The following is a 20,394-nucleotide window of genomic DNA, read 5'->3' on the forward strand; positions in this document are numbered from 1 at the left end:
TTCCACAACTCTGGACTCCATAAACCATGACCACTGGTGATTTAGGTTATCAATATAACTAATAAAAATGCATTTCTTACCTTTGTCTTCTCCTTGCTCACCGATAACCCATACTTCTTTTCCTGAAGTTTCTTGTTTCAAAACATTTTTAATAATATATTGTAATCTCTGTGAATCCAGATTACATCCAATTCCAATCACTCGATTTTCAGGAAATGAACTCAATTTCCATGTCACATAGGTCATGATTTCCACTAAATATTACATATAAAGTTGAAAATGTAAAGGTTATCTTTTATATACTTCAAGCCTAGCTCACAAACAACATTTCTACTATTTTTAAAAGTAAAGAATATTAGAGCTTCTATATTCTCTTCCTAGGTTCTCTATGTGCTAAGAGGCATAGGACTTTTTATGTATATTTAAAACCCACTAACCAGGTTTCAACATGATATTTATAGCTTTGTTATTAAATATAAATTGCTAAGAGTGAAAAATAGATAATTTCCAAGAACAGTTAAGCAAGAAGGATGAAAGGACAAAAAGAAGATACAGAAGACCAAAGAATAAAATTTATTTTCTTTGATCCAGTTCTCTTTTATGTCTATCTTAGGGAGCTGAGTTTCTAACTTTAAATGAAAATATTGATTGATATATGACTATGCAGTATAGAATTATAAAAAAAAAATACAATTACTTTTACCTCACATGCCAAAAGGATGTCAGAAATTGAAAAGACTAGTGTCTCTTAACCAATTCCTACAGAAAAGCAAGTAAAATGTATACCATACACCTATATGGTACATTAAAAAAATCTGTTCAGCAATTTGAATCCAGTACCTCCTAACTCTTTGAAGGTATTTGCTTTTCAAGTAAAACAGTTCCAATGCAATTGGCAAAAAAGATAAAATGTAACATTTTATGAACTTCAGAGTTAACAAAAGTTCTTTCTCATGAACCAATGTGCTTTTCTCCTGGGCAGACAACCTAGAACATAATACCACATTACATAAAAAAATTTAAGTTGTAAACTTCCTATTTAACACCAGCTCTAAGAGGTAACTTACCAGGATATGGACATACTATATTGTTCATTACAAGAGCAATTTTAGTGAATACTACCTCAATGTCCCTTTATAAATCTAAATTGTTATGACTTACCCATAATGGGAATTCTACTGATGTACCGGACCATCAAATTAATTTAAAATAAAGAATTTTACCTGGCTGGGATGCAATGAGCAGAACACTGTGTTGGCTGTAATGTCCCAAAGCTGGAACAAGGGCTCTGAACATATCCACATTGCTCTGTATCACGTCAAGGTAGGACTGAGAACTACCCAAAGAGTTGACTGTGAGGATCACCACCTTGGAATGAGCAGAGGCAGACAAATCTAATAAATAAAAAGAAAGAGTGTGAGCTCAAGATATAAGTTTTAATCAAGCTCTAGTTTATAACAATACAGTGTTTTTAGGCACACTTGCCTCCAGATTTATTCTATCTCCATAGGAACTACACAACTCAGAAGGGGCTGAGGTTTGCCTCTAGAAACAGGGTTAAGAGCAAGAAGGTATCACAAGGGGGGAAGGTAGGAATAAAGACAAAATAAATTGTAGAATCCAGAATCTACAAAGACTTTTGTTTTATGTAATTCACATTTATCTAGGAAATAATAAATAAATAGGTAATAGGCAAAACCAACCTCTAGTCAATTACACCAATGATTTTCAAACTGTGATCTAAGGAGTCCTAGAGCTTTTTTTTTTTAATACTGTATGGTGGAGGTCACATTTCATTCTTTTTCTATGTGAATATCCCCTTATTGTAGCACCAACTGTTGAACTTTTCTTTTTTTTTGATTTGGTTTTCCGTTTGTTTGTTTTTGCTTGTTTGTTTGTTTGGGAAGTGCATGGGCCGGGAATTGAACCTGAGTCTCCCACATGGCAGGCGAAAATTCTACCACTGAGCTACCCTCACTCCCCCTCCTAGACCTTTTTAAAAGTGAGAAAAGGAAATGAGAAGGGATTCAATCATACACATCACAAAAGATTAACTATACACAAAAGGAAGCTAAAATAAAGGAAAAGAGATAAAAAGATATGAGACATAATAAAAACAAAAGACAAAATGGCTTGAAGTAAGTCTTGCCTTGATAGTAATAACACAATGTTAGTGCATTAAACTTCCCAATCAAAAGACATAGACTGGCAGAATGGATAAAAAGCATGATCCAACTACACATTGTTTACAAGAGACTCACCTTAGACCCAAAGACACAAATAGGTTGAAAGTGAAAGGATGGAAAGAGATATTCCATGTAAATAACAACAACAACAACAAAAAAGGGATAGCTATACTAACAATGAACAAAATTGACTTTAAGTCAAAAGCTGTGAGAAAAGACAAAGAAGGGGCGGGCCGCGGTGGCTCAGCGGGCAAGAGTGCTTGCCTGCTATGCCGGAGGACCCCGGTTCGATTCCCGGCCCCAGCCCATGTAAAAAACAAATAAACAAAATATAATAAAACAAGAAAATGTTTAAAGATGTTTCCCTTTCTTCCATCCTTCCTTCCTTCTCTCTGTCTTTCCTTCCTTTCCTCCCTCTCTCTTTAAAAAAAAAAAAAAAAAAAAAAAAAAAAAAAAAAAGACAAAGAAGGACATTCACTATATATTAATAAAGGTTTACTCCACTAAGAAGAAATAACAATCATAAATATTTATGCACCTAACCACAGTGCCCCAAAATACATGAAGCAAACATTGGCAAAACTGAAGGGAAAAACAGACACTGCTACAGTAGTAGGGACTTCAATACACCACTTTCATTAATAGATAGAACATTTTTAGACAGAAGATCAATAAGGAAAAAGAGAACTTGAATAATACAATAAATGAACTTGACCTAACAGATATATATAAAACACTGCACCTGCAAACACCAGAATACACATTCTTCTCAAGTGCACAGAGGTCATTCTCCAGGATAGACTACAATTAGGTCACAAAGAAAGTTTCAATAAATGTAAAAAGATTGAAATTATACAAAGCGTCTTCTTAACCACAATGAAATGACTGGGAATCAAAAATAGGCAGAAAAATGGAAAATCCACAAATATATGGAAATTAATTAAAACAACCAAAATTACAAGGGAAATCAGTAATTATCTTGAAACGAATGAAAACAAGAGCACAACATATCAAAACTTATGGAATATAGTGAAGGCAGTACACAGAGGAAAACTAATAGCCCTAAATGCTTACTTTAAAAAAGATGAAAGGGAGGAATAAGATGGCAGCATAGTGAAGTGTGGAATTTGGTTTGTCCTCCAGGGCAGCTAGTAAATAGCCAGGAACTATCTGGAACAACTGTTGGGGGGACCTCAGAGACCAGACACACATCATATACCAGTCTGGAATAAGTGGAACAGCTAAGATCCCACACAGAACTGTAAGTCTACAGCTGTAAGCTGCGGAGGCTGGTTCCCCTTCCCCATGGACAGGGCAGGCTGGTTCCGGAGGAAAAAAAGAAACAGATTCCACTACAGGCAAGAAAGATAGCTAAAACAAGCTCCAATTGCAAATTAATTAACACATTTGGACTACTGAAAACAGTCCCTGAGCACAAATAAACCTGAAGTAAGCACTAAAGGAACAGGAGTTTCTACCCAAGTAGAGAGGGGGCAGGGTTGACGTGAAAACAAAACAGAGGATTTTTGAGTTGGACATCACAAAATACCGGAAAAGGGCTGGACCCCAAGAAAAGAGGACACATAGATTCTGGGGACACACAGAGCCATATACCAACTTCAGCTCTTGATTGACAAACCCAGGGAGCGGGGATCCAGCTCAGAAAAGACTTTTATTCTCTCTCTCTCTCTCTCTTTTAACTTCTTAACAGCTCATTAAATAGAACTACAAGCACTCTCAGGCTTCAGCACTGCCCCAGGTAAGGGTGGAATTAGGCATGTCTGAGAGACAAAGTAAATAGATGAATGTGGCTAATCCACTAAAGGGTGTATCTTCCTCAAGAAAAGGGGGGAGGGGCCAAGCTCAAGTGGCAGCTCTCCTTCAGGTAATTCAGGCCCCTGAGTCTGGAAAACAGAAGCAAGCTAAATCCACCTTCTACTTCAGCTTCTCTATCAACAATGGCCCTGGCAGGGAGAAACTGCAGACAATTAAAGGGACCATATAACTTTACCATGGTGGAAGCTACAGGCTGACAAGCACCACAAGCTGTGAAGGATAAGAAAAGCACAGAGTTTAGAAGCTTCATAAATAGGTCTCACCTTCAGGGAAACTTGATACTGGTTACATCCGCCTCCTAAGATGTGGGTCTGTCTGATCATGGAAAATCTGACTAGCGTCGACCATATCCAAGGAGACCCTCCCATAAAGGCAGAGCAAGAACTAGAAAAACGAGAGCTATAAAACTCTGATCAGTTAAACAGAAGCTATGCTAGAGGTCTAGAATAAGTTGAACTAAGTGCCAAAGAACAGATAGAGAACAAAGCCAACAGATAAAAAAAAAACCCTAGGTAAAAGAATGAAAACATCCAGAATAAACTAATTATGGAAATAAAATGCCTAGATGCCAGAAAAAAAATGAGTCATACTAGGAAAATTGAACACAGGGCCAAATCAAAGGAACAAGCCAACATTTCAAATGACATACAAGGGTTTAAACAACTAATTCAGGATGTTTGAACACATTTCCAAAATAACATCAAAAATCAAATCGAGTTAAGGGAAGATATGGCAAAAGACACGAAGGATATAAGGAATATATTGGGTGACATATTATCAACAGTCCCTTTCAACATGAAAAAGTCAGAATGGGATGAACCCAAATACCCCTAAAGAGTAGGAGAAAGATCAAAGGTGATGGTGGAGTTATACAGAGAAGGGAGGCTTTAACAAATGAGTATGATTACTGAATCATTACATTGATATTTCTTTTATTCTCCAGTATCTTAGAGCAACTAGAAGTAAAAATCTAAAATTGTGAAATTGTAACCCATACCAAACTCTGAAATCTGTTCTTCAAGTAATTGATACAATGTGCTTTTAAATTTTTAAAAAATATTTTTATTAATAAATTTTAAGATGCAAACATTCCATACATGGTGTACAATCAGTGGCTCAAAATATCATCATATAGTTGTGTATTCATCACCATAATCATTTTTTAGAATATTTCCATCAATCCAGAAATGACCATCATTGTCCACTCTAGGCATTGCTAAATCATACTGCTTCAGTCTTTATTCTCTTTCTTTCCTTCTGATTTCATATGTGCCACCAGCCCTACTCCCTCTATCATGCTCACATTCAGCTTCATTCAGAACTTCTATTATTATGCTACAGTCAGGTAATATTGTGCTAACCATTTCTGAATTTTCACAATCAGTTCTGTTGCACAATCTGTATTCCTTCAGCATCAATTGCCCAATTTCTACCCTACTTCTACCTCCTGATAACCTGTGTTCTTAACTTCAATTCTCCAAGTTCGCTTATTAATGTTAGCTCATATTAGTGAGGCCATACAGTACTTGTCCTTTTGTTTCTGGCTAATTTCACTCAGCATAATGTCCTCAAAGTTCATCCACGTTATTACAAGCTTCATGACTTTATTCTGTCTTACAGCTGTGTAATATTTCATTGCATGTATATATCACAGCTTGTTTAGCCACTCATCTGTTGATGGACATTTGAGCTGTTTTCATCTCTTGGCAATTGTAAATAATGGTGCTATAAACATTGGTATGCAAATGTCCATTTGTATCCCTGCCTTAAGGTCCTCTGAATATATACTTAGTAATGGGACTGCTGGATCATATGGAAATTCTATACTTAACTTCCACTGGAACCACCAAACTGCATTGCAGAGCAGTTCTATCATTTTACATTTCTACCAACAGTGGATAAGTGTGCCTCTTTCTCCACAACCTCTACAGCACTTGTCGTTTTCTTTTTTTATAATGGACATTCTAGTACGTATCATATGACATCTCATTGTGGTTTTGGTTTGCATTTCCCTAATAGCCAGTGAAGCTGAACATCTTTTTATGTGCCTTTTAGCCATTTGTATTTCCTCTTCTGAGAAATGTCTCTTCAGTCTTTTGCCCATTTTTCAATTGGGTTGTCATTTTGTTGTTGAGTTGAAGAATCTCTATATATTCTGGATACTAAACCCTTATCTGATATGTGGTTTCCAGACACTGTCTCCCATCACATAGAATGCCTTTTTGCTTTCTTGACAAAGTTCTTTGATGCAAAATAGTGTTTAATGTTGAGGAGTTCCCATTTATTTCTTTCTTCAATGCTTGAGCTTTGGGTGTAAGGTCTAGGACACCGCACCTCCTAATACAAGTTTTATAAGATATTTCCCTACATTTTCTTCTATAAGTTTTATAATCTTACCTCTAATATTTAGGTCTTTGATCCATTTTGAGTTAATTTTTGTATTGGGTGTGAGATATAGATGCTCGTTCATTCCTTTGCATATGGATATGCAATTTTCCACGTACCATTTACTGAAGCGGTTGCTCTTTCCCAGGAGGGTTGGCTTGACTGCTTTATCAAAGATCAGTAGTTCATAGATGAGAGAGTGTCTATAGCTGACCACTCTATTCAAGTCCATCTATCTTTATGCCAGTACCATACTGTTTTGACCACTGTAGCTTTGTAATATGCTTTAGAGTCAGGTAGTGTGAGAGCTTCATTTTTCTTTCTCAAGATACTTTTAGCTATTCACGGCACTGTGCCCTTCCAAATAAATTTGGCTATTAGTTTTCTATTTCTGTAAAATAAGTTTTTGGGATTTTACTTGATATTGCATTGAATCTATAAAACAATTTGGTTAGAACTGACATCTTAACTGTATGAACACAGTATGCCCTCCACTTATCTAGGTCTTCCATGATTTCCTTTAGCAATTTCTTGTAATTTTCTGTGTATAGGTCTTCTGTATCCTCAGTTAAATTTATTCTTATATATTTTATTCTTTTGGTTGCTATTGAAAATGGAATTTCTTTTTTGATTTCCTCTTCAGATTGCTCTTACTAGTGTACAGAAACACTACTGATTTCTAGGTGTTGATCTTGTACCTGCTATTTTGCTGTATTTATTTATTAGCTCTAGTACCTTTGCTATAGATATTTTGGGATTTTCAACATAAAGTATATTATCTGCAAACAGTGAGAGTTTTACTTCTTCCTTTCCAATTTGGATGCCTTTTATTCTTTTTCTTGTCTAATTGCTCTAGCTAGAACTTCAGCAGAATGTTGAATAACAATGGTAATAGTGGGCATACTTGTCTTGTTCCTGATCCACTGAGGATGATGTCAGCTATGGGTTTTTTTTGTTGTTGTTGTTGTTGTTGTTGTTGTCCTTTGAGTTTGATAGTTGAAGGATTTGTTTTTATTATTTTTTTAATTTTTTATTAATTAAAAAAAATTACAAGAAACACAAATATTCCCAACACATACACTCAGCAATTCACAATATCATCACATAGTTGCATATTCATCATCATGATCATTTCCCGGAACATTAGCATCAATTCGGAAAAAGAAATAAAAAGACAACAGGAAAATATAACAAACAGAAAAAAAAAATTTACATGCCATACCCCTTACTGATCCCTTTCAGCTATGGTTTTTCATATATTTCCTTTACCATGTTGACGTAGTTCCCTTCTATTCCTATCCTTTGAAGTGTTTTAGCAAGAAAGGATGTTGAATTTTATCAAATGCCTTTTTTGCATCAATTGAGATGATCATGTGTTTTTTCTGCTTTGATTTGTTGATATGATGTATTACATTAATTCATTTTCTTCTGTTGAACCATCCTTGCATACCTGAAATAAATCCCACTTGGTCATGGTGCATAATTCTTTTAATGTGCTGCTGCATTCTATTTGCAAGTATTTTGTGGCAGATTTTTGCATCCATATTCATTAGATCAGTCTGTAATTTTCTTTTCTCATAATATTTTTGTCTGGCTTTGGTATTAGGGTAATATTGGCTTTAAAGAATGAGTTAGGTAGCATTCCTGCCTCTTCAATTTTTTTTGAAGAGGATTGTTACTAATTCTTTCTTGAATGTTTGGTAGAATTCACGTGTGAAGCCATCTGGTCCTGGACTTTTCTTTTTAGGGATCTTCTTGAAGACTGATTCAATATCTTTATTTGTGAATGGTTTGCTGAGGCCATCTATTTGTTCTTGAATCAATGTTGGTTATTTATGTCTTTCTAGGAAGCTGTTTCATCTACATTGTTTATTAGCATATAATTGCTAATAGTATCCTCTCATTACCTCCTTTATTTATATAGGGTCAGTGGTTATATCTCCTCTTCCTGTCCTGATTTTATTTATTTGCGTCTTCCCTCCCTCCCTCCCTCCCTCTTTCTCTCTTTATTTTTTTCAACCTAGCTAAGGGTCCATCAATTTTATTGATTTTCTCAAAAAAAAAAACAACTTCTGGTTTTGTTGATTTTCTCAGTGGTTTTCATGTTCTCAATTTCATTTATTTCTGCTCTAATCTTTGTTATTTCTTTCCTTTTGTTTGCTTTGGGGTTAGTTTGCTGTTCTTTCTCTAGTTCTTCCAAGAGAAAAGTTAATTCCTTGGTTTTTGCTCTTTCTTCTTCTTTAATTCAGGCATTTAAGGCATAAATTTCCCTCTTAGCACTGCCTTTCCTGCATCCCATAAATTTTGATATGTTGTGTTTTCATTTTCCTAGGGATATTTACTGATTTCTCTTATAATTTCTTCCTTGACCACTGGTTGGTAAAAAATGGGTTGTTTATAGCTTTTACAATGTGACTGTGTGATTGTGAAAACCTTGTGTCTGATGCTCCTTTTATCTACTTTATTGACAGATGAGTAAGATATATGGATTAAAAATAAATAAATAATAGGGGGGACAAATGTTAAAATAAATTTAGTAGATTGAAATGCTGGTGATCGGGGAGGGGGAGGGGAGGAGACACGGTATGTACAAATTTTTTCTTTTTTTTTTCTGGATTTCTTCTTCTGGATTGATGCAAATATTCTGAGAGGTGTTCGTGGTGGTGAATATACAACTATGTGATGATATTGTAAGTTATTGATTTTATAACAAGAATGGAATGATCAGGACTTCCGGGCCAAGATAGCGGCTTAACAAGGTGAGCATTTTAGTTTGTCCTCCAGAACAACTACTAAATAACCAGAAACAGTACAGAACAGCTCCTGGGGCCACGTCAGTGACCGGACACACAGCGTACCCCAGTCTGGACCAGCTGCGAGCCCCCCCAGAACCGTAAGTTCCCCAAGCCGGGGCGGCTGGCGCCCCTCCCCCACAAGCAGCTTCCCAGAGAGGAAAGGAAAAAGACTTTACCAGCAGTAGGGGCTGAGTGCAATCAAAGCCAATTGTGAAATTGACTAACAAATTCTGACTACTAAAAATAGGCCCCCAGCTCAGGTGAACCTGGTCAAAGTGGAGGTCGCTCACTTTTGCCCCAGTGCCAAAGGGCAGGAAACAGAGGTTTTTGTGGCTGTGTTTCTACAAAGGCTTGACTGCCTTTGAATACAGCAGTGGGGCTTCTCGGGCTGCAACTGCCCCAGGCATAAGCAGAAACAAACTTGTTTGGGGGCTTGTCTGGAGCCTGTACCTTCCCCAGGGGAGGGGTGAAGCCCAGCTCAGGTGGAATCCCTCCCTCAAGGAATCCCTCCCTCCCGATCCCTGCCAGTCTGTTCAGACACCAGGGTCTGGTAATTTGAAGCCTTTAAAACCAGCCTACAACCTCTCCTCTGTCTCCACCACGCACCCAGCAGGGAGAGTCTGCCAAAGTTAAAGGTACCGCATCATCTTATGCTGGTGGGACCTGCAGGCAGACAAGCACCACATACTGGGCAGGATAAGAAGAGTGGAATGATCATATGGTAAGTATGTTTGTGTTTGTATGTTGTTATGTTTAAAAAAAAAATTTTTTTTTTTTTAAAAGTGGGTTGTTTAGCCTCCATATATTTGTGAATTTCCTGGCCCTCTGCCTGTTACTGATTTCCAACTTCACTGCATTATGATCTGAGGAAGTGTTTTGTATTATTTCAATCTTTTAAAATTTATGGAGACTTGATTTGTGACCCAGCATATGATCTATCCTTGAGAATGATCATGAGCACTTGAGAAAAAGGTGTGTATCCTGCTGTTGTGGGGTATAATGTTCTGTAAATGTCTGTTAAGTCTAGTTCATTTATTGAATTATTCAAATCCTTTGTTTCTTTATTGATCCTCTGTCTAGATAGTATATGTGTAGATGAGAGCAGGAAATTGAAGTCTACAACTATTATGGTAGAGGTGTCTATTTCTCCCTTCAGTGTTGTCACGGTTTGCCTCATGTACTTTGGAGCACTCTGACTCAGTGCATAAATATTTACGATTGTGATGTCTTCTTGTTGAATTGTTCTTTTTATTAATATGTACTGTCCTTTGTCTCTTTTAATTGTTTTACATTTGAAGTTTAATTTGTCAGGTATTAGTATAGCTACCTCTGCTCTTTTCTAATTTTTGTTTGCATGAAATATCTTTTCCAACCTTTCACTTTCAGTTTGTTTTTGTCCTTGGGTCTAAAAGAGCCTCCTGTAGACAACATATAAATAAGTGCTGTATTTTAATCCATTCTGCCAGTCTGTGTTTTTTTGATTGGGGAGTTTAATCCATTAACATCTAATGTTATAACTACAAAGGCAGTACTTTTTCTTCTAACATTTTGTCTTTTGGGTTTTATATGTCATATCTATTTTTTTTCTCTTTTTATCTTTACTGATAGTCTTCATTTCTATATTCTTCTCCCAACCTCTCTCTCTCCTGCTTCTTCCTATCTGCCTGTAGTGTTCCCTTTAGTATTTCTTGTAAAGCCAGTCTCTTGGCCACAAATTCTCTCAGTGATTATCTGAAAATATTTTAATCTCCCCCTCATTTTTGAAAGGCAGTTTTGCTGGATAGAGAGTTCTTGTTCGGCAGTTTTTGTCTTTCAGAATCTTAAATTTATGATATCACTGCCTTCTCGACTGTATGGTTTCTGCTGAGAAATCTGAACATAATCTTATTGGGTTCGCTTGTATGTGATGGACTGCTTTTCTCTTGCTGCTTTCAAAATTCTGTCTCTCTCTTTGACATTGGACAATCTGACTCCCAAGTGTCTTGTAGTATGTCCGTTTGGATTAATTCTGTATGGGGTATGCTGTGCTTCATGGATCTGTAATTTTACATCTTTCATAAGAGATGAGAAATTTTCAGCAATTATTTCTTCCATTAGTCTTTCTCCTATTCCTGTCTCTTCTCCTTCTGGGACACCTGCAACATGTGTATTTGTGTGTTTCATGTTGTCATTCAAGTCCCTGAGACCCTGCTCAATTTTTTCCATTCTGTTCCCTATATTTTCTTTCTTTCTATTTTTGGGGGGAGGTAGGAGAGAGGAGGTACATGCTCCAGGAAATGAACTCAGGTCTCCCACCTGGCAGGCAAGAATTTTACCACTGCACCCTTACCTTTACTCTTGCACCACCCTTCATATATTTTCTTTTGTGTGTCAGATTTCAGATGTCCAGTCCTCTAGTTCACTAATCCTTTCTTCTGCCTCTTCAAATCTAATGTTGTAGGTTTCCATTGTTTTTTTTTCATCTCTTCTATTATGCCTTTCATTCCCATAAGCTTTATTATTTGTTTTTTCAAACTTTCAAGTTCTTCATTTGTTTGCCCAATGTCTTCTTTATATCCTCCCTCAACACAGTGGTTTGATTTTTGATGAGATTTTCCATCTGTTTGAACATCCTGAATTAGTTTCAACTCATGTATCTCATTTGAATTGTTGGTTTGCTCCTTTGACAGGGCCATATCTTCAGTCTTCCTAGTATGACTTGTTATTTTTTGCTGGCATCCAGGCATTTAATTTCCTTAATTAGTTTATTCTGGAGGTTGTTTTCCCTCTTTTACCTAAGATTTTCTTACTGGATGGCTTTGTTCTCTATCTGTTCTTTGCCATTCAGTTCAGCTTATTCTAGACATCTAGCATAGGTTCTGTTTAAATGATCATAAGTTTTCATTTTTGTTTTTGTTTTTCTTGCACTGCCTATGTGGAGCCCTTTTTTTTTTTTGAGGAAGATCTCCTCAGATATTATAGACCCCATTCAGATTTTCCCAGACTGGACTAGCCCACATCTCAGGAAGAAAGAGTCACCAGCATCAGTTTTCCCTGAGAGTGAGACCCAGCAGGTTGTCAGACTTTCCTGTGAAGCTGCTGGACTCTGTGCTTTACCTATCAGGCCCTGCATGTGGTGCCTGTCATCCTGTGGCTTTCCACCAGTGTAAGGTGATGTGGTGCCTTTAATTTCAACAGAATCTCTCTGCTGGGGGCATGCTTGAGACAGAGGTGAGGTTGTAGGTTGGCATTAATTGCTTCAGTTTTCTAGTCCCTGGGGCCTGAATTCCTTTTAATTCCACTTGAACAGGCCCTCACCTTTCTCTTGGGGAAGGAAGAGACAACCTTTAGGGAATTAACTCCTTTCACCTGACTAGTTACTTCCTCTCTCACACAAGCTTAATTCCTCCCTTGCCTGGGGAAGTACTAGCGCCTAAGAAAGCTTCCAGTTCTATCTAATGAGCTGTTAAGGAGTAGAAAAGAAGCAGAAAAAAAAAAAAAAGACTACAGAACAGGACCACCTCACCCCCACCCCACTCCTCGGGTCTGTCAATCAAGAGCTTAAGTTGGTACATTGCTCTACATATATCCAGGCTCTGTGTGCCCCCTTTTCTTGGGGTCTAGCCCTTTTGCAGTATTTTGTGCTATCAGATTCAAAAAGCCTCCGTCCCCACCCCCCACCCCTCTTCCAGGGCAAAATTTCCTAGTATTTTTAGTGGTTATTGCAGGTTTATCTGTGCTGGGAGCTTATTTTCAGTAGTTAGAATTTGTTAATTCCACAACTGGAGCTTGGTAGAGCTAAGCCCTTGCTGATAGTAAAGTCTATTTCCTTTTGCCTTGGGGAACCAGCCTGCCATGTCCGTGGGGGAGGGGCGCCAGTCTTCATGGCTTGGGGGACTTACAGTTCTATGTGGGATCTCAGTCTTTTCACCTGGTCCAGTCACTGGGTATGCTGTGTGCCCAGTCACCAATGCAGCCCAGGCCTTTGGAGATGCAGAAGGAAATCACCCCAGGGAAAGCTGTTGTCTGGAAAGAAGGCCAGCAGAGATCACCCTGTACCTTCCCACGTAAGAAAGAACCTCAGTGGAAAGTTAGCTGCCTTTCCTCTGAAGAACTAATGAAATAAATCCCCTTTTATTCAAAGCCAGTCCATCTCTGGTGTGTTGCATTCTGGCAGCTAGCAAACTAGAACACCCTTTAAAAAAAAATATATATATATATATATGTATATAATTATATATATATAATTTTTTTCCTGAAATCAGGAAAATATTTAGTAACACAGGTCATTACTATAGCAATGAAGATATTTGTAAGAACTTTCTAACTGATATTTTGAGAACATTCACAGTTTTGACAGCTGATCAAATGGTATCTAAGTTAGTGTTTAATACTTAGAATTTAAGAACTTTGCTATCTGAATATGTAGAATTTTTTTCCTTATTGCCTTAATTTTAAATTGGTTTATGAAACTTACTGCACAAACACAGGCTTTACAATGATTATATGGATACTTTTTAAAATATGCCTATGGTTAAGCTAAGATACTCGTTTTTTGGTGGTGCTAAGTGTATTATTTGTTTTCTTAAACAAACAAACAAACAACAAAAAAAAACAAATGGTGTTGGGAAAACTGGATATCCACATGGAAAACAAAGAAGTTGGTCTTCTACCTCATACCATTACAAATATTAATTCTAAACGGATTGATGACCTAAACATATATCTGACAAAGATTTATATCAGAATACAGAAAGAACTCCTACAACACAAGAACACAACCCAATTGAAAAATGGGCAAAGGCCTCCCCCTACATGGGACATGACATCTAGGGGTGAAAGTCTCCATGGTGACATGGGAGATGACTCCAAGGCATGAGTCTGGTCCTGGCACCATGGGATCAACAATTCCATCATGACCAAAAGGGGGAAAAGAAGTGTAATTATTAAACTATCAGTGGCTGAGAGAGTTCAAATAGAGTCGAGAGGATACTCTGGAGGTCACTCTTATGCAAGCTGCAATTAGACATTGCTACCTATCATAACTTGCCAACCCCCAACCAAAACCATTCCAGCTAATCCCAAAGAATACCTAGGGCAATATATAAGATTCCACAAGGGTTCCATGCACTAAGTAACTTTCCAAAGGCCCACAGCCTCCAGATGGGTCCCTGGACCAGATGGGTCCTGAAGCCTAGAGGGCCCAGCCTCTCCAGATCATCAGTTTGTTCCATCTCTCTACCCCATATTGTTGACAGCCTCTTCCAACATGAAAAAGTTGGAATGGCCATAGCCCAAATACCCCTAAAGAGGGGGATAAAAAGATCAAAGGTGATGGTGGAGTCATACAGAGAAGGGAGGGTTTAAAAAATGAATATGACTGCTGAATCATAACAATGATATTTCTTTTAATCTCCAGTATCTTAGAGCAGCTAGAGTAAAAACTTAAAATTGTGGAATTGTAACCCATGCCAAACTCTGAAATCTGTTCTACAACTAATTGTTGTACTGTGCTTTGAAGTTTATTGCTTTTTTGTATATATGTTATTTTTCACAAAAGAGAAAAAAAAAGTCGATTGTGATGATTAAAAAAAATACTTATTCCTTTTAGCCTCCTATATTCTGGAGCAGCTAGAAGGAAAAATCTGAGAGGATGGTACGGTAGCCCATGACAAACTCTGGGATCTGTCCTGTAACTACTTGTTGAAGAGTGCTTTGAAAATTATTGCTTTTTTCTTTCTTTGCTTTGTATATATGTTATACAATAAAAAGGGTTAAAAAAAATAAGATTACATAACAACAACAAAAAATGGGCAAAGGACTTGAATAAACTTTCTCCAAAGAAGATATATAAATGGCTAATAAGCACATGAAAAGATGCTCAACACTAGTCAGCAAGGAAACGCAAATCAATATTGCAATGAGAAACCACTTCATAACCACTAAGAAGGCTATTATTACAAAAAAGAAAAAACAAAATAACAAGTGTTGGCAAGGATGTGAAAAATTGATTTCCACAGTGGCTGTACCAATTTATAATACAACCAACAATGCATACATGTATTGTAAACTGGTGCAGCCACTGTGAAAATGAGTCCACAATTTCTCAAAAGCTGTACGTAGAACTACCATAAACTGAGCTATCCCACTTCTTGGTATATATCCAAAAGAATTGAAAGCAAGAATTCAGAACTTGGACAGATATTTGTGTACTAGTGTTCACAGCAGCATTATTCATGATAGCTAAAAGGTGGAAGCAACCCAAGTGTCCATCAACAGATAAATAAATGTGGTATACACACACACACATACACACACACACAATGGAATATTGTTCAGTCATAAAAAGGAATGAAGTGTTGATATATGCTACAACATGGATGAACCACAAATATCATGTTGAATGAAATAAGTCAGACTCAAAAGGATGGATATAGTATGATTTCACTTATCTGAAACAACTAGAATATGCAAATTAATTGAGATTACATGTTACTGGAGCGGAACAGAGGGAGAAAGGAAAATTAATGTTAATGGGTAAAGGGCTTCTGTTTGGGGGATGGAAAAGTTTTGATAATGGATGTTGGTGATAAAGGCAGAATACTGTGAATGTAACCAATCCCACTGAATTGTATGCTTGTAAGTGGTTAAAATGGGAATTTTTATGTTGTATTTATGTTACCACAATTTTTAAAAAAAGAAAAAAAGAGCCACTAGTTATAGAGTACATTTTACTTTGCTCTATTATATCAAGTACACACACATATTAATGCTTGTATAGGTATTGATTTTTCCAGGAAATAATCATAAGAAACTGGTAACAGATCTATGTTTAAAACCCTAGCGCAGCCTCTTAGTAACTGTATGACCCAAGCCACAATCTCTCTGAGCTTTATTTCTTTCATTTGTAAAGTGGATTAAGAGAAGTAATATGGTGTGAACATATGTAAGGTACCTGGAATATATTACTGACTCCTTGAAATAATGGCAACTATTGTTTTTTATTATTATTAAGGGATTAGAGATAAAAATAATAGTGTTTTCAGTCAGGAAATGATATGATTAAAATAATACTACAGGACATTTATTCCATTAGCTATGTTTAATACAGAATAAGCGTAATAATAGAGAAAAGGGAGGCAGGAAACCTCACATACTATTAGTGACAGTATAAATTAAGAGTAATAATAGAGAGAAAGGAAGCAGGAAACTTCATATACTATTGGTGACAGCATAAACTGGTGCAACATTTTGGAGACTATTAATATAAATTCTAAAAACACATGCCATTTGACCCAGTTATTCCACTTTGTCCCACCAGTTATACTCAGATAAGAACACAAAGATGTTTGCATTACAATGTTCTCTGCAATGCTACTTGTAATCACACAAAAAAACAAAACCACGCAAAAATCTACCTCTGAGGGAGTAGTTCAATAAAATACAGTCAATAAATATGATGGACTATTATGAACTAAGTAATTTAGAGCTATATGTACTGTTAATAAAAGATCTTCAAAAATATATTAACTGCAAAAAAGGGTCAAAAACCACCCTAGATTCCCCCAGTTTCCACCTGTGAAGTAACTACTCTTACCAGTTTCTTAGTATCCTTCCATATTTAGTCTATGCACACACACACACACACACACACACATCACAAATGGAGGATGACTAATGCAATAATCTGTCTGTCATGATGGGGTATTACTAATATTTCCAAATTAGTAATACCAGGACTATTAATGAACTTCTTTGTATCATAGAATATATTCCTAAGATGTTAGTTAACAGATGTTAGTTATGCTAGTTAACATATTTTAAATTAGTTCACATAATAGTAATTAAATTAAGTGCTATCAGAAATGTACAGCCCAAAATAATGAGGACGTGAAACTTGCCCTAAGATGATATGGCAGGCAAGCATTCCACCACTGAACTACCTGTGCACCCCCTGTCCCAGGTAGATACGCACACATTCAATATTCAACAGCTAATAATTGAGACCCTACTAGATGCCAGGCACTAGGTACTATACATCTACTCCAAGGATTCTATTCTTTAAATTGCATGAAGCAATAGCTAAATATCGTTAATGAGACACATAGGAAGAAACAATTTATTCAGGTCCTAAATGGCCTCACAACCTCTAGAGCCCATGTACTAAAGACTCTCCTGAAGTGATTTAGAAGAATTAAGAGGTCCCTTAAGAACTTCAGTACATGGAAATGACGGGCACAAGAGAATTTCCAGCTCCTTAAGGGATATTCTACACGAGGCCTAAAAAAATCATTAAAGCAACTGTTCTCCTTCCAAAGAATGAAACTAAATTCATTGCATCCTAGAAGGATGCAGAGGCTTACTAGAACTATTACAATTTTTATAAACTATAGATAATATTTCAACTTTTTTTACCCTAATATTTTAGTACATCCGGTCTCTGAGATCATGTATCCCAGTATTTGGAAAATATGGTCAATAAATACAAGGGGCTTAAGGAAAGCCAAATAACTACAACATATTACAATCTAACCCTAACAAGAGCCTGTTAGAAAAGTTTTAGAAACTGCATCTCCTCTAAATCAATGGACCTCCAAGGTTTTTTGGTTTTGATCTTTAACTTTTAATTTGAACTATGTTCAAACTTACAGGAAGTTACAAAAACAATACAAATCCAATACAGAGAACTCTACAATATCCCTCTCCCCCAGATACCCAGATCCACCAATTTAAACTTTTTGCACATTTGCTACATCATTCTATCATATCAACTGCAAAAAAAGGTGAAAAACTACTGTTCTAGTTTGCTAGCTGCTGGAATGTAATATACCAGAAACGGAATGGCTTTTAAAAAGGGGGAATTTAATGAGTTGCTAATTTACAGTTCTAAGGCTGAGAAAAGTCTCAATTAAACAAGTCTATAGAAATGTCCCATCTAAGGCATCCAGGGAAAGATACCTTGGTTCAAGAAGGCCAATGACATTCAGGGTCTCTCTCTCAAGTGAGACAGCACGTGGCAAACACAGTCAGGGCTTCTTTCTCAGCTGGAAGGGCACATGGCAAACACGGCGTCATCTGCTAGCTACTCTCCTGGCTTCTGGTTTCATGAAGCTCCCCGGGAGGCGTTTTCCTTCTTCATCTCCAAAGGTTGCTGGCTGGTGGACTCTCTGCTTTGTAGTGTTCCTCTCTCTGAATCTCTCATTCTCCAAAATATTTCCTCTTTTATAGGACTCCAATAAACCAATCAAGACCCACCCAGATGGGTGGAGACAGGTCATCACCTAATCCCATTTAACAACCACTCTTGACTAAATCACATCATCCAGGGAGATGATCTGATTACAGTTTCAAATATACAGTATTGATAGGGATTATTCTACCTTTATGAAATGGGATTTATATCAAAACATGGCTTTTCTAGGGGGCATACTTCCTTTCAAACCAGCATAACCACCTTAGATTCCTCATGTAGTATATCCCTTAAGGAGCTGGAAATTCTTTTTTCTGAACACTTGTGTGTAGACTGTATATCATACTTCTTCAAAACTGAAAACTGCCATGAACATTTCCTAAGAACAAGGATATTCACTTATGTAATCACTTTAAGTGCAGTTATCAAGTTCAAGAAATTTAACACTGATATAAAAGCTAATAGTCGGGCGGGCCGCGGTGGCTCAGCGGGCAAAGTGCTTGCCTGCTATGCCGGAGGACCTCGGTTCGATTCCCGGCCCCAGCCCATGTAACAAAAACGGAGAAACAGAATACAATAAAAAAAACAAGAAAATGTTTAAAAATGTTTCCCTTTCTTCCTTCCTTCCTTCCTTCTATCCTTCCTTCCTTCTCTCTGTCTTAAAAAAAAAAAAAAAAAAAAAAAAAAAAAAAAAAAAAAAAAGCTAATAGTCTATATTCCAATTTTATCATATGTCCCAACAATGTCTCTTTGAGCCTTTTCTCCTCCATTACTAGATCCTATTCAGAATCATGTATTACACTGAATTGTCATTGTCTCCTTAGTTGTTCTTCCTTTTTCTTTTTTTTTTTATAACTTGTGGGAACACATGTACAATATAAACTTCTACCATCTCAGTCACTCCCAAGAATACCATTCAATGGGATTAACCCTCTTTACACTGTTGAGGTACCCTCATTACATTCAATTACTAAAACTTTCCCATCTCCCCAAACAAAAGTCCTAAGTATTAACTCCCCATTCCCCCTGCCCCTGGCAACCTGTACTGTAATTTCTGTGTCTATGAGTTTGCATATTCTCCAGTATTTTCTTTGTAGTTACATTGGGGCTTAAATTTAACATCTTATATGTAGAACAATCTCATTTGCTTTGATACCAACTTAACTTCAATGGTATACCCAAACTATGTTCCTTTGGACCCCTCACTTTTATGTAGTTCTTACAACAAATTACATGTTTATACTTTATAAGTCAAAACTCACTGATTTATCAATACATTTTAGGACTTGCCTTTTAGATTGTGTAGAAATAAGAAGTGGAGTTACAAAACAAAAATATATTAGTATTGACATATATATTTACTTATGTCATTACCCTTACCATAAGTCTTTATTTCTTCAAGCAACTTCAATCTATTCTCTCTTGTCCTTTTTTTTAACCTGCAGAATTTTCTTTACCCTCTCCTGTAAGGTGGTCTAGTAGTGACAAACTTAGCTTTTGTTTATCTGGAAATGTTTATCTAGAATCATTTTTGAAAGACAGTTTTGCTGGATATAGAATTTCTTAGTTGGTAGTTTTGCTTTCAGCACTTTAAATATATCATCCCACTGCCTTCTTGCCTCCACAGTTTCTGGTGAGAAATTGGCACTTAATTTTCTTGAGGCTCCCTTGTAAGTGACATATTACCTTTCTCTTGCAGCTTCTAGAATTTTCTTTATCTTTGTCATTTGACAGTCTGATTTTAAATTGCTACAGCCTAAGTCATTTTGATTTATCCTGTTTGGAGTCTGTTGTGTATCTTGGATGTGTGCATTTGTAACTTCCATTAAATTTGGGAAGTTTTCAGTCATTATTTCCTTGAATGTTCTCTCTTTCTTCTCCTTCTGGGAGTCCCGCAGTATGGATTTTGGAATGCTTGATAGTGTCCCACAGTTTCCTCAGGCTCTGTTCATTTTTCTTTATTTGTTTGGTTTCCAGACTGAATGATTTCAATGATCTTATCTTCAAGTTCACTAATTCTTTC

At 36.7% G+C, this 20,394-nt stretch overlaps 1 protein-coding gene across 1 annotated transcript in view; it reads right to left on the reverse strand.

Moving 5' to 3' along the window:
• Positions 1-20,394, reverse strand: part of UEVLD (UEV and lactate/malate dehyrogenase domains) — an 86,054-nt gene that overhangs the window by 15,895 nt on the left and 49,765 nt on the right. Inside the window, 2 exon segments of the mRNA XM_077114176.1 lie at positions 81-254; positions 1,224-1,394. Of these exon segments, the coding sequence (XP_076970291.1) occupies positions 81-254; positions 1,224-1,394 (345 nt within the window).

Source organism: Tamandua tetradactyla, chromosome 8, assembly GCF_023851605.1.
Source record: "Tamandua tetradactyla isolate mTamTet1 chromosome 8, mTamTet1.pri, whole genome shotgun sequence".
NCBI lineage: Eukaryota > Metazoa > Chordata > Mammalia > Pilosa > Myrmecophagidae > Tamandua > Tamandua tetradactyla.